The 15,648-nt window shown below is 40.0% G+C and overlaps 2 protein-coding genes across 8 annotated transcripts in view; both read left to right on the top strand.

Moving 5' to 3' along the window:
* Window positions 1-9,563, top strand: part of lamb2 (laminin, beta 2 (laminin S)) — a 50,766-nt gene extending 41,203 nt beyond the window's left edge. For both annotated transcript variants that reach the window (XM_031286249.2, XM_036008050.1), the window contains 8 exons: window positions 22-263; window positions 2,267-2,470; window positions 3,400-3,544; window positions 4,962-5,169; window positions 5,303-5,444; window positions 6,724-6,900; window positions 7,058-7,217; window positions 8,455-9,563. In XM_031286249.2, coding sequence (XP_031142109.1) covers window positions 22-263; window positions 2,267-2,470; window positions 3,400-3,544; window positions 4,962-5,169; window positions 5,303-5,444; window positions 6,724-6,900; window positions 7,058-7,217; window positions 8,455-8,591 — 1,415 coding nt within the window. In that variant the 3' untranslated portion in view covers window positions 8,592-9,563. The remainder of the gene's footprint in view (window positions 1-21; window positions 264-2,266; window positions 2,471-3,399; window positions 3,545-4,961; window positions 5,170-5,302; window positions 5,445-6,723; window positions 6,901-7,057; window positions 7,218-8,454) is intronic.
* Window positions 9,564-12,055: 2,492 nt separating this feature from the next.
* Window positions 12,056-15,648, top strand: part of usp19 (ubiquitin specific peptidase 19) — a 32,011-nt gene continuing 28,418 nt past the window's right edge. For 5 of the 6 annotated variants that reach the window (XM_031286255.2, XM_031286254.2, XM_031286252.2 and 2 more), the window contains exons 1-2: window positions 12,056-12,421; window positions 13,534-13,927. In XM_031286255.2, coding sequence (XP_031142115.1) covers window positions 13,699-13,927 — 229 coding nt within the window. In that variant the 5' untranslated portion in view covers window positions 12,056-12,421; window positions 13,534-13,698. The remainder of the gene's footprint in view (window positions 12,422-13,533; window positions 13,928-15,648) is intronic. The other variant, XM_031286257.2, reaches the window with a different exon arrangement.

Here is a 15,648-nt window from a genome sequence, read left to right as displayed (position 1 = left end):
TAAAATCCGGTTTACCTTTAGGTGCGTACGACAGCATCCGTAGCTCCTACAACAGGTCTTGTGATGCGGAGCGGCGCGCCAATGAATCAACAACCACCCGGCCCAGCACAGTCAGCCAATCTGCAGACACTCGGCGCCGTACCGAGCGTCTCATCGCCGCCAAGAAGGACGACTTCAACCGTAAAAATGCTGCTAACAAACGTGGGCTTGGAGACCTCAACACCAGAGCACAGGGCCTGGACTTGAAGAAGATCAATGAGAAGGTCTGATCACATTCGTCATTATTTGAAGCAGCTGTTAGTGCTGATACAGTTTAAGAGAAGTAACTACAGGAGCAGTGAAATTGAGAAAAAAAATGGTTTCAACTTTTTCAGGCCTGCTGGCTAACTGCATAACAGATGAATCGGTTGTAATTCCTTTTTATGCCTTCAGTGGAAAACACAGCATCAACAACAAACACTTCTTTCAGCTTGTCCACCCGTTTGTTTAAGATAAGAAGCTTTATTCTTCTTATTTACTGTCCATAGTTCATAGTGATTACATTTTTTTTTTTATTATTATTCATTTTATTTGTTAGGGACCATGTACAATTTTTAACATAAATGTTGCCATTTGATGCATTGTACCAGAGTTAGCCTTAGGCTAATTTACATCTGCTATCCCTAGGTACAGCACAATTTAAATCCAACAGTAAAAACATGACAACATCTAACAAAACAACAAGAGAGATCACAAATCCTACATCAATATAATGCACATTGTGACATACAAACACACACACACACACACACACACAGTAAAAACAATTCAACAGTAAAAACATGACAACATCTAACAAAACAACAAGACAGATCATAAATCCTACATCGATATAATGCACATTGTGACATACACACACACACACACACACATACACACACACACACACACACACACACACACAGAGACACACACACACACACCTGTTCAGCACCATGTTGAAAAACAAAAAAATAAAAGAAATACAAGTTTAAAAAAAGCAGGATGTTAGTGGTTGCAGACTTGATTGTTTTTTAAATAAAAAATCTTTCTTTATGTTGTCTGGAATAGAATTCCATTAAGTGATGGCTTTAACTGAAAATGCTGACTGTCCAAAGGTTGTATAACGGAAGGGTAGTATGTATGGAGGCTGTTCTGGCGGCTCTTACAGAGCTAACAGAGCAGAGATAGACAAAATCATGTAAACAGGTGGGAGCCAAGCCATGTACAATTTTGTACACTGTGCACAGATTTGAAAAAACTCTAAACTTGTCAAAATTAAGGATGTGTAAGGACGGCTACACACTGCCTGCGTGGCGTGAGCGTGGCATTTCTGTTGTGTGTCAGCTGTGTGGATTTTTCTATGTCTTTACACACCAGAAACGTGTCTGACGCGGCGCTGCTGCTGCTAGCCTTGTCTGTACACATGTATGTTTCCCATTGATAAAATGAAATACCATGTTAAACATAAATATAGACTGATTTGATTACAGCAAAGATAACGTCGGCAGTATTGACGGCAAAATAGGCTACAGAATATTTCGTTCTGTATTGACAGGTGCAATACTAGAAAATCGATTAGGCGATAGGCGCCTGAGACGTGCGTGTGTAATCTCTAACATGTTAACATAGGAGCCGAAATATAAACGGACATACCACGCAGCTGACACGCTGACGCCACGCAGCCAGTGTGTAGCCGGCCTAAGGATGTGTCTCTATTTCGCTTTTGTGTTTATTTATCTATCCACTATCTATATTGAAATCCACAATAAAGTGATCTACAAAATTACATTCAAAAATATGATTCAAAGGTAGCTTCTTAACCGCAACAAATAACATGAATTGTACTGCAAAAGATGAGATGGCACTAACTGCTACTCGACTGAGCTAGTTATTTTAGGTTTAGCAGAAGTTTAGCTGTTTTCCCCCCCCATCATGATTACATTTAGCTACTGCTTCATTTCATTGTATGGAAAACCAAAATGAAAGTTTATCAAAATGGATATTTTTTCCAATTCAGACAAGTGAGTTTAGTTTTTCCTTTTTACATTTTTATAAATTCCTATGGGGTAATATTTATTTATAAGATAAAACAGACAACAAAAGTCACATTCTGGTCTTTATTCAATATTGATCCAATGTGTACTTATTGTGTTCTTGGTTTTGTAGGACAGTAGAGGAGTGAAGTGTCTTAATTCACCTGATCATTTCCACACAAATAAAAGTACATGTTCACCTGTTCCAACAGGTGTGCGGCTCCCCGGGTGATGCTCCCTGTGAGGAAAGTCCTTGTGGGGGTGCAGGTTGCCGTGACGATGAAGGGAACCGTCACTGTGGAGGCCTAAACTGTAACGGCGCTGTAGCAGCAGCTGACAATGCCCTGGAGGGAGCCAAACACGCTGAGAAGGAGCTGAACAAAGCTATAGGAGAGGTGGAGGGACTCTTTACCAAGGTATGAAGGCATATAGGAACTTACTATTGGTATGTATATATGTGTATGTGTATGTTTTTTGTTTTTTTTGTGTCAACATATTTCTTTGGACAAAATATCAGTCATACAGGGAGAAAATCATAGTAGAGGAAGCGGAAAAAGCTTTTTGTCGTCTTGTCATTAGATCAGAATGGAATGCAGATCTTCCAGCTGAATCTAATTTGCAAGTGTTACATGTTCCCTCCCTTCTTCACATTAATTATTTGTGTGTGTGTGTGTGTGTGTGTGTGTGTGTGTGTGTGTGTGTGTGTGTGTGTGTGTGTGTGTGTGTGTCCTGGAGACACCTACTGTAGTGGAACGAACCACAGAGGCATTTTTGAGAACTGGTGCCAGGTGTTTAGATGTTTGTCTGCAGACAGATTTTGTCACCACAATAGTGTTACAACTATGTAAGATACAGTCACAAAACTTTACAGGTGTGTAGATGAGATCAAAATGAAGGCTGAGTTTGAAAATGGGTGTGGTCCGAGCAAGGGGGCGCCAAGAGTAAGGGGGTAGAAAGTACGGAAGGGTCCCCCACTTTACGCCACTGGCCCGATTTGGCGCCGTGGCTGGTGTGATCCCATCGCAACATGGTCTCTAGTTTACTTTCATTTTGTGCCAGCATCCCTCCACAGTACACCACAGACTGAACCTCTCAGAATGGAGTGAAGGCTAATTAGGCTCAGATGTGTGTTTTGAGTAAGCAGTGCAGCTGCATTCTGGGACATACTGTATGTGCACTCAAACAGATTTGAGTGAAAGTGGGCACACTCAAAAACCTAAACCGAAAGTCTTTATCACATAAACAATTCTTGAAAAACGCTGTTAAGTAAGTACAGTTATGGTGAATAAGTTGTGTCTGTTAGCCTTTTATGTCATAAGCATAAGCATTTGTGCCTTACATTTAGGTGGCAGACGCCAAGACCAAGGCAGAAGAGGCCAAGGGTAAAGCCCAAGCAGCTCTGGACAAAGCCACCGCCACCAAGAACAAAGTGGAGCGCTCCAACAATGACCTGAGAGACCTCATCAAACAGATCAGAGACTTCCTCACTCGTGAGTGTGACAGTCTGCTGGGTTTATACATTATGATATGTTTTACATGTACACGCATAGGCGGATGCAGGGGATATGCCCCCCCCCCAATATTTAGAAGAGGTAGATTTGTCCCCCTAAAAAAATGTGAAAGACAACCCACTCCCCAAAAGAGGTAAACAACTAGCTACCGTTCAGGGGGCTCAAAACATGTACGGAAAAACATGAACTGTGTCTACTTTGCTACATCGGGGGGAGGGGGGGACGTGAAAATAAAGATAGATTTTCGTAGATTCAAACTTTGGAGTTTTCTGGCTTTAACAGATTTGTTGTTGAGATGTACATGATTCCTAAAAAACATCCCAAAACACGTGTGATGTTTTGAATATGCAAAAAGTTTTGAACAATACAGGAGAATAATAATTTCCTTACACCATACATTTATGCATAAAAATGTACCAGAATGCAGGAAATTAAGTTTTTGACGCTCAAGATTTTATGAGGGAGGATCCCCAGACCCAGTGCTTAATTTGTAAAGGGGGAGGTCCCGGAGCGCAGAGCGGGGGTGGATCCGGCGACTCAAAACGGGGGTTGGAGGTAACGGATCAAAAAAAAAAATTACACTGCCTACGTAGCTTCTCTGACTAAAAAAACCTAAACAGCGCTGTGTGTACATCAGGGCAATGTTTATTTTAATTTCAGAACATGCACTGCATGGGTACGGAATATAAAAAAAAAAAATAAATACACTGCAACAATCGTTGTCACAAGCAGCAATTATCCATCGGACTATTAAATTAACCAAAAAACCCACCGTGGTCTCCACATTCTCGATCGACAGTAACGTTTTTTGCTTGTTTGGGATCCGACTGGCCAGCGTAAGCAAACTTTGTTGTCTTTTTGACATTTTTCCCCTGAGTGAAACGAGGCTAACATTAATCTCAACCAGCACAACCGCCTGTGTCACTTGAAGTGCAGCGCCGCGCTGTTGAAGTGCCTCCCCTCCCTCCATCCCTCTCCCCCCTCTGCCTCCCCTCCCTCCGTCCCTCTCCCCCCTTTGTCTTACCCTGAAAATTCACCACAAAATGCATCGAAAATGCAAACACAAGATTTTTGTGGAACTTCAATGAGGAATAAAGACTAACAAGACAGATAACAACACTGAACACTACACAAACAGTAATTTATTTTTTGATTAATTTTTCATGGTGACACAGGATGTGTCGGATCCAATAAAAAAGGTTCCGAATCCAACGTCGGAGGTGCCGGAACATGTTCCGGCGTGTTCCAGCTCAAATTAAGCTCTGCCCAGACCCAATGTTGAAACCAAACCTTGTGTACATTACGTTAAGTTAACCAAGAACAGGTAGAAAAGTTATGTTGCCTGTTATTCAACCCTCCTATGTCAACTCTGCCACCTGTCATGTCTCTCTCTCAGAGGAGGGTGCAGACCCAGACAGCATTGAGGCAGTGGCGAACCACGTGTTGCAGCTCTCCATCCCTGCTTCACCCCTTCAGATCAGACATCTTGCTGATGAAATCAAGGAACGGGTTCGCAGCCTTTCGAATGTGGACGCCATCCTGCAGCAGACGCAGGATGATGTCCGCAAGGCCGAGCAACTGCTGCTGGATGCCAAGAGAGCAAGGTAGTCAGAATAGAGTCCGACTTTAAACACATTGTATCGTTATATTTTACTATTTTAAAAATAGATTTTTTTGTACTAACAAAGAGCATTCCGTATTTATTCATCCTCCCTAAAACCGCTCATCGTTGTTAAGGCACAGTGCTGAGGAGGTGAAGACCACAGCAGAGACAGTGAAACAGGCCCTGCTGGATGCAAAGACTGCCCAGACATCAGCAGAGAAGGCCATAGCGAGAGCCAAAGCTGACATTGGCGAGACTGAAGCCCGACTGGCACAGGTAACCAACCAAAAAAACAAGACAGAAATACATGAAGCTGCAAGCTGTGTGTAATAGTGGTTTACTGGGCAATAAGTAAAAATGTGTACTGCACCATAGTACAAATAGCCATATCTGTACAAGGAATGTTTATTGATGCCAGTCACTCAGTGATCAGCCAGGTGCTCAGATCTTAGGCTGAGATTTAAAGTTGGACCATTTTTGCAAGACATTTCACCTGTCCAAAATAATTAATACATCACTGTTTTATGTGGTCATATTCATGGTAACTCTTTACTAGATGTATTACATGTAGATCAATCTATTTTTCTGTATATTATTTTGTTTCAAGTTTATTATTTTGGCAATTTTGCCTTTATTGGACAGTTCACAGAGAAGAGGCAGACAGGAAGAGAGAAGAGAGGATCTGACATGAATCAAAGGTTGTGCTGTAACCATTTGGCTATCAAGGCACTCCTCTATTTAGTTATTATCTATTGTGCAAATGTGACTTTAAAGCTATTATCAATTTTTTTTATATTAACAGTGGATCAAATCACCTCTGGTGAGCGTTTTAGCATCTTTTAGGTCATTGTTTTGGTTTACTGTTTTTGCTGGTCTCACTGCTCTCATCAGTGTTGTTATCGGCCACAGCAGGCAACTGTATTCAGCGAAAAAGCTCTCATTAACCCACTGTACTTTTCCTGCTCAGCAGCAAACGGCAGATAGACATAGTTAGAGACTAGCTGGTGAACATAGTGGAGCATTTACTTTAGTGGTTAAAGAGAGACATTTCCTTCAGGATTTGGAGGAGAGTAAAATAGAGCTTAAAGTTAGTGAATATTGCATTTACATTAAGTGGCCAGAAACACAACCCCCAATAGGAATTACTCCATATCTGCTGGATGTGCAAATAAGTCATTGTTTGCTAACATAGCTTTTTACACTTCCCTCAAGTGGCTAAAGAATCTGCTAATGCAGGTTCAAATTACAGGTCTGCCATAATTTAAAGGTTGATAAAAATTCATAGATGGCTCAATGCCATGTTAAAGGTTTTTGGCACAAGCTTAATGGCTCAACTATTTTGTATACAGCATTACTTAGTAACAATGATACCCATGTGTAGACAGGCTAGTGCGAGAAAATCAATGATTTTTCTAAAATGAAGTTCAGTGTGCATTCAGAACACACATACAGATTATACCAGCATACTGGCACATAATGCTTCATCCAACACAAGCAAACCTTGTACTGATATTATTTCAGAGGAATCAGAATTCACTTTGCCTTCTCTCCGCAGATTGAGTCGGAGACATCCAACAGTGAGAAGGACCTGAATGATGCCATGGACCGCCTGGGCACACTGGGACAGGAGATTAATGCCCTGAAGACCAAACGTGCCAACAACAGCATGGCAGCCGCCCGAGCCGAGGAGACAGCCACCATGGCACGAGACAAGGCAAATGAAGCCAAGCAGGTCTGTGTGTGTGTGTGTGTGTGTGTGTGTGTGTGTGTGTGTGTGTGTGTGTGTGTGTGTGTGTGTGTGTGTGTGTGTGTGTGTGTGCACATATTTCCTCATAAACACAGCGTACACGGCTGTTAAAGAAAAACCTCTCTCCTGTCTTGATGCTCAGATTCTAGAAGGCCAGCTGACAGATAAATACCATGAGGTGCAGCAGCGGGTTGACACTAAAGCCAAGGCTGTGCAGGATGCCAAGAAAAGGGCCGAGAGCCTCAGAGATGAAGCAAAGGAACTACTGAAAGACGCCCAGAACAAGCTCCGGAGGCTAGCAGGTGCTTATTCATATCTGTGTGTGTGCCTATGTGTATGTAGGTCAACAGATAGACCGGGTTTATTTGTTTGCATTTGTTTGGAGCAAAACAATTATGGGTTTATAATTTCAAAGACACAATTGTTGAAACATGTATAGTTCAAATAATATGTTACACATTTAGATTAGATTCAACTTTATTGTCATTGTGCAGTGTACAAGTACAAAGACAGGGACAAAAAATATATTGCAGTGTTATAAGAGCCGAATAAATATGGCTATGTAATGTGAACAATGTATGAACAACATGTACAGATATGTGCAATGTAGTAGCAGTGACTTTATGAAAATTATATATTACTATTTGTTTACTATTCACGTAAACTATTTAGATGCAAGTTAAAATAAACAAACATGACACAGTCAAGTTAAATAACTTTAAAATAAATACGGACATACTGTAAGTGACAGGCAACCAATGTTTAGACTTCTGGTCCTATCAGAGAAATGGCAACACTTTAGCTGTTTTTCAAATCATAAAAAAACTGATTAAGTGAAATACTTAAAGGCTCATATGCTATCTTGCAGAGAGTTTATGATGAGAAGATCGATATCACTCACTGTACAGTGTGGTATTGATCTTCTCATCTAACTCGCGGCAAGAAATTTCCAGAGAAAACAAAAGAAAGTGAATGAGCTTATTCGTCAAAGTGTTGCTTTAAAGTAAAATTCTGAGTCAAACATGACAACTGGTTTTATGTTTGGCTTGGCGTAAGCCCTAGAAAATGTATTTAGCCCTTTTCTCTCTCTGAGCTTTAGAACAGATAAATAATATTTAAGTTTTGTCCTGGTTGAGCTGTGAGGAGTTTTTTGACATCCAGCCACTAATATCTATTATACATATAATAAGATAAAATGTGCGTCATCAGCATAGCTATGAAAAGAGATACTGTGTGTCCAGATGACACCATCAAGGGGTTTCATATATAGATGAAAAAGCAGAGACTCTAAACATGATCCTTGAGGAATCCCACAAGTTACTTTACAGTGTTTTGAGAAATGACAAAGAACTCTCTAACAGAGAGATAGAAGGCCATTTAAAACAGTTCCAGACAAGCCAAAGTGTTCCCTCTGTCATTTAAAAGAATTTGGTAATCAACTGTATCAAAATCAGCACCCAGATTGAGTAGAATGACTTAGCACCAAATGCTGTTAATTCCTGGCTGTGTAACCATTCCTGACATTCCTGCTTCCAATAGAGCTGGAGAAAAACTATGAGGAGAACCAGAGGAGGTTGGAGGGGAAAGCTCGTCAGCTGGACGGCTTGGAGGACAAGATGAAAGCCATCCTCAATGACATCAACAAACAAATCCAGATCTACAACACATGCCAGTAACTCACTACTCCATGTCGTAAAAAAACAGGTGCATCATGGGATTACTCTGGCATTTTCTCCAGATAACCGTACATTAGACTTTGAAGAAACAATTGAAAAGATGGCTGGGATGGTTATTTTATCGCTCTGCAGGTGAATTTGCATATTTTGGGTACAAACAGTGTAGGTAAGAATTTAAAATGGTTGCTATCATATTTATATATATATATATATATATATATATATATATAAACATACTCAGAACTAAATGTGAAAAGGTTGTCTGATATCACATATTTAATTTAAATTTGTGCACATTATTTTGTTTTTGATTTTCAAAATAATCTGAAAATTTGTGTTTTGAACATTAAACATTAAAATGATATCTTGAAAAGGTCAATAATACTCAGATTTGGGTGAAAGTTATGCATTGCAAACAATCTGTAGGTTTTATTTTATTTTTACTTAGAGTGACTGTTGTATAATCAGCGGGTCAATATAATTTTGTTTCCATTTTCTATGAAGTCTGTGTTATTACTAGAAATATATTCTGAGCTGTGCTCATCGCAAGAGGACTTCATTTAAACTGCACTGGACAGTGTCTTCTTTCAGTATGAAACAACTTTTGTGTGTGTGAGGACATAAAATCAGAATGACAATCTGTTTAAATTTAACTAGATTTTTGGTAAAGATCACTAAAATGTTAAAATGATGAAGCTGCGCGGACGGTCATGGAAGGCTTTTCATGTGGACGTGCTGACAGTTTTGTTGTCATTACTTAGAATTCCTCATGGGGGCGGCAGAAACTACGCACTATAGCTTTAACCAGCCCCAAAAAACCCTCTGCCTGGTGTAGGAGGATGGCTGCACACTAATATACACAGAAACAATGTTATAATGAGAGCAGTGTAAGCTTACAGTGTAGCAGCGCGGCTCTAGTGAAGCTATTATCAGTCGGTCTATCAGTCTGTATGTGGGTGAACTTTGGTCCAGTAAATTACCTCAACAACTGTTGCGTAGAACTGATGAAACAAAATACATTATGGTCGAGGTGAGCCTGGCAACACCCTCAGGACAAACTCAAAGGACTAGTTAGACATTTAGAGAAATATGCTTATTTGCTTTCTTGCCAAGAGTTAGATAAGAAGATTGATACCACACACACTGTAGGAAAAATATTTTTTGTATGGATTAAACAAACAAGATATAACATGTTGATTGTTGAACTTTAGAGGTGCTGATAGGTGAACATATTTTTACACATTTGGATAGAGCCAGGCTAGCTGTTTCTTTCTTTTTCCAGTCGTTATGCTCAGCTAAGCTAACTGGGTCATATAATGGACAGATAAGGGTGGTATTGAGCTTCTTATCTAACTATTGGCGAGAAAGCAAATAAGTGTAATTCCAAAAATGTAGATCCTTTTAGTCATCAGCAGGATTCCTTTTTATGAATGCCAAACTTGTGATGGACATATTGTGAATGTTTGTATTAAATGTACTGTGATGATATGGAATAAGATCTGCAGTAATTGATGCCTTACTGTAGTGACATAGTACTCTACATTATGTACAGTGTTTAATTGTGCCTTACAGTAGGCTATGTGACTTGGACATTAACTCATGTACTATTTGCATGACAATTTGTGTTTTCGGAAAGATAAACCAAAAAACTAACTTCATACACATATTTCTCTCAGAGATTTTGATAACTAATTGCCAAAGCAAAAACACCAAAAGAAGCTTGTGTAAAGTTTAACCGTGTACAGTTTTGTGAATAAAGGTTGGATAACTTAACTTGTGGCTGTGTCGAAGTAGGTTATTTGAGCATTTTTATCAGAAGTCCGTTAGAAATCTGATTAGAGTATTACAGATTACTTGACACTGTCCCATTTTCTAACCTTGCTGTCTTGTGGCGTGAAGGTGCATGCGTTCACACCAGGGTCTGCAAGAGTGTAAGATGTCCCATTTTTATTTTTGTGTTCTGCAAGGATGCTATTAAGTGCTTTCATGAGTCCTTGACAAAGTCTGTGTTGTTTCAGACTTTACAGCCGTCTCTTACCTAAACCTTTCAGCAATGTCTGATCACTGTGAATGGCAGTATTACAGTAACAATTTACTGCCAAGATGACAGGAGAGAGCAGACCTGCCCTGAGACAGTTGGCAGAGGGGAAAGGCCAATTCAAAGAGAAAGCAAAAGTAAAGGAGTTCCATTAGAAAGACATTTTACTGGTAATACTAGCTTTGACCTTGTTTTTGGCTATTCAATATTACTGTCTTGTTAAATTACTTTGTGTTTTATAAATGTTTGAAAGCTCAGTGTATTTCATTTTTCAATTATAGAATAATAAATGTTAACTTCATTTAACAAGTTACCATTTCTACACCTCAGTGATTAGGGTGATAATGATAGACATTCTCTGTGTACTTGAACAAAACAGTCTCCACCTTCAATAATAAGATCTTCTTGTTAAAGTTGAGGTAAACATTTGCAAAGCACTCAATGAGGCCAGGGATAAAGTTAACATAAATCAACAATTATATAGAAAGTAAACACGGTTTGCAATCTGGTGCTTCTGATACAAAATATAAATATGGACTGTATATGCAGTGAAAATAAAAAAGTTATTTTCAAGTGATCAGACATCAGTGCCTTGATTATTTCTCGGGATGCTCTTTGTGTGTAGTCAGGCTCTACTACAGGAGTTGCATAGGTTTGCATCATCATTGTCAACATTTTAGTGCAGACTCAGAGAATGACCAACGGCCCAGGGTGCCATTTGGGACAAGATATGGACAAGGCCCCGGTCTAAAAATAGTAGTGGTCTTGATGTATTATTGCCATGGCCCTGTCAACCCCCTCCTCAGATGGTTAAAAAATATCTGTGGAAAATATAGCCCCATATAAAGAGTTGACATATGAGCACCAAGCACCATTGAATGTTGACTGGAGGATCTGGGATGGTCTTTAACTGAAGCAGAGGTTCCCCCAGTCCATTTTGGTCAGAGAGAAACCAACCAGTATTTCTACATTAAAATACTATCCTGCCATATATTTGCTGTGTGTCTGTTACTCTCTCTCACTCTGTGATTATTTAAATAAGAAATGTATGACAGATATGCTCCTTATATATCCTCCAATATCAACTGAGATATCAAAGGTATTAATAAAACTAGATTTGAATTTACAGATGCCCCCCAACAGTATAGGGCCTCAAGATTAGGTAAAATGCAGGAACCACTTTAAAGCCCTCAGGCAATAAGTAACACAAATAAAATATTGTCTGAGCCTCAACTGATTTCTCTTCTTCCCCTAAATATCAACCCCATCTTGATAAACAAGCTACGGTTTGAATAGACAGTATAAAGTGAAAAGAGTAGTGTGTGTGTGTGTGTGTGTGTGTGTGTGTGTGTGTGTGTGTGTGTCTGAGTCTGAAAGAGAGGTAAAGGAAGAGCTTCAGATCACGTGAACGCGCCAGCCAGGAAGTGCTCTATGCGCGCACACGTTTCACGTTTGGTCTGTTTGGCCGGGTGGCAGACTGTAGTGAAATTAATTTGTTCTAAACAAAGTGGGACTCACCCCGCAGAGGCCGAATGATACAAACAGACTGGACAGTTTTTCAATTGTTGTCTTTTATTTGAATCTCTGAAATACATAGTATAACGTTATCAGAAATGGGTCCTGGATAAAGGAAAGAATATTCCAGAAACACCGTGGACTGCGGGGTTTCGAGTGCGGGCATGAGCGCAGCGGCCCGCCGCCGTGAAGGAGCTTAGCAGCCGGGAGAAGCAGAAGGAGTCGCCGGCAATTGTGTGTCAGAAACGGAATTCAGTTCTCGCCAAATTAAAGCCCCGTAAGTCTCCCGTTTTAATGTCAATATTAATTTGGTATTTAATCACAACCGGGCGTCAGGTGTCACGGGGTGTCATGTTATGTTGTCTAAAATAGGTAACGTTAGCCATATCAACCCTTTCAGCTAGTGTTAGCTTGATGTGGCTAGCTAATGGTAGTAGCTTCTTGAAGACTGTAGGAGCGTTTGATTGCATGACCTGTCCTGCGCTCTGTTGGAATATTGAAGATCAGGAAAGTGATCGTACTGATAAATGAGCATTACAATGCTTTCTTATATTATGCAGTAGTAATGTGGGCGGTTATTTCTAGTCAGTAAAGCCAAGACAGCTATTTTAGATACAGTATTTAAACCCCGATGTGCAGCACAGGAATTGTATTGTCCGACACTCCTCAACGTCGACCACGTACATTAAAGTAATATCGTAATGTTATTAAATAAAGATAATTAGCTAATTCCAATAAATGCGATTGACAAAACATAAGTGCCAAAAAATAACGTTAGTTCAACGCTGCAGGCAGATGTATGTCTCATTATAGATAGGCACATGACAGTCCAAAACACGTATGCCATAAAATAAACGAACCTCTGTAGTCGGCTGGCTAACTTACCAGTTACCAAGCTAACAACTCTGTGGACGGGAAGCTGCATTGTTAAGCTTGCTAGCTAGCTTAACCAACATCACCCGTGTTTTTAGCATTGACATGGTTTTTAGTAAATGTGCTGTACTGTAAGATGGCTGATAGTTGTTGTCCTTTGTTTGTCATCTGACTGTCCATGCTAGCAACTTGCTGTTGCTATGCTAAGGAAACGAGGCAAGGCTCAACGTCGGTCTAGTTCGGCTAATATTATGTGCTGCCATATGATTCCTTTTGTGAGACATAATGTCCATGTTTCCTTCTGCATTGTTGTAGTTATTTAAAACCTGCTTTTAACAGTGAACCACTCCCCCTCCCTTCGTGTGTGTGTGTGTGTGTGTGTGTGTGTGTGTGTGTGTGTGTGTGAGAGAGATTTACTCTGTTAAACCTTGCACATATTTATGTCAGAGACAATAATGGATATTAATACTATTTTCCCCACTTGACTATCAAATGTCTCTCTGCCCTCTGCCTCAGGTCCCCATCCCTAACTAGCCTTCCTGATTCTGTTCTGGGAGAGTTCAGACCAGTATCATCGCCAAGATAGCCGGGTCAGGCAGAAAGAGGCACACCTCAGATTCAGACCCCAGCAGCGGTAGTGATTCAGGCGACGGGCGGCGTGTTAGTGCCAAGTGCCTGAAGATGGCCAGCAGCGGTGGCAGTGGTGTGGCTGGTAACGAGACAGTGGGCCGGCGTGGTGGGGCTCAGCACAGAGGAGGCAGCGGTAGGGACAACAGTTCAGACCTGTCCTCCAGTACCAGTAAGAAGAAACAGAAGGACAGGGCCAACCAGGAGAGCAGAGAGGCCAAGAGGGCAACCGCAGCAGCAGCCGCTGCAGCAGTAGATGGGGTTATTGCTGAGGTCAAGAAAGGTAAGTTGGACTAAACGTGCAAGTAATACATTTGTTATTTATTTATTATTTGTAGTGTTTATTATTTAAAAAAAAATTATAACCACACTGCAGTATAGATACTGTAGTATATTATAAAGTTAATATACATAATGCAAAGATGGTAGTGCATTTTAGTTGTTACCATTTGCATTGTATTGCAGTTTACACCCGTTTAATAATTGTAGCACACCCATGTTAACGGAAAAGAGTGTATTTTGTTGTAGGCTACACCAGAACATTAACTTTCGTTAAAAAAACCTTCACAGGGCACCTTTTAATACAAAAAATAATTAAAAAAGACAATTTTGGTTGGAACATGGAAACAGCTAGGGCTATTTATCTGCTTGCAGAATAACAATATTACTCTGGAGTTGTTCTGCTCACGTGTGATCACCATTCTGTGATCACCATTCTACCATGCTGCATGTTGTCTTCTCTTATGCAATGTTGTCCTTTTACTGTTCATTTCATCCAATGCATGCTGTTGCCTACATTCATACACATGTGGATTAGCTTCCTTTATACGGTTTAATGCCTTTCTTTGAAGTGCTCATGGCTGCATTTTATTGTAGGAGGAGGGGAGTTGGCATTCACAGGTGATTTTTTTAAATTTTTTTTCCCCCTTTTTTAAAAAAACATTCCCACGCAGACATTTGATAATAAGAACATGCCAACATTTCTTGGTTTCAACATTTACTTTTAGTGGTGGTACTCAGTAAACCCTGCTTTGTGTGTTTTTGTTTTAAGATACAGGGATGTGTCTTATACAGCTGGAAATCATACAGGACACATCTTTTTGTTTAAGAGTTTAAAAAGGGAGGGGACTGTAGGGTGTCTTACCTGACCACTAAATTCTAATTATTGGTATTAAAGTATTCTGCATAATCCTTGTACAAGTCTTGTAAATTAGATTTTGGGTTTCCCTTCACTTTAGGATTCTATCTTGTTATTTACTCAGCTTTGTCTGCTTGCTAATTGTAGGTGTTCAAATGGAAAAACACTTTACTTCCTCTTCCTTTTATTGGTTCTGCACAGGAATCATTGCAGTATTGTGATAGCATTCGTGTGATAGATATGCCTGCCACTGGTTCATCCCTGGAGGTAGAAATGCTGATGCAAGGAATACCACATTCCCCATAAGCCCTTGACCAAAGAGCCGGCTAATTCACAGCCCCTTCTCATACACGTCTAAAGACAGTGAAGATGCAAGTCACTCAAACAATGCAAAGCAGTTCTTTCGTTATTTTGCCACAGGCAGAACAGGTTTATTAAACGTTGACTATCTGCCAATACTGAGGACCAGTCAAATGTTGTTAAATTAACTGTAGCGTGTTTTAAAAGTAAAGCTTAGATTAACCCAGCATGTAGTCACGTGGGAACTCTATATATCTAAAGTGAAAAGGGTACATCTTTCATTCAGCCTGATATTGTTAAACAGGTGTTATTCAGGAATTACATAACTACTAGATATACACATTTGTCCGGGCTAAGCTAAGCTTAATTATATCTCACCCACCACTCTGTAAGAAATTAGTTTATTTAGTGTAAAGTAATGGTGGACGGTTGCAAAAAGTAAATATGGCATAATATCTGTGTGGAAAGTAATCTTGTGTGTGGAAAGTAAATTGTGTATCTAACATTTTGTGGCTGTGTGTTTACATGGAAACAAACTTCTTATAGTGTCTGCTTAAATGTGTACT

Source organism: Sander lucioperca, chromosome 12, assembly GCF_008315115.2.
Source record: "Sander lucioperca isolate FBNREF2018 chromosome 12, SLUC_FBN_1.2, whole genome shotgun sequence".
NCBI classification, from domain to species: Eukaryota; Metazoa; Chordata; class Actinopteri; order Perciformes; family Percidae; genus Sander; species Sander lucioperca.
This window is presented reverse-complemented; position numbering and strand designations above follow the sequence as displayed.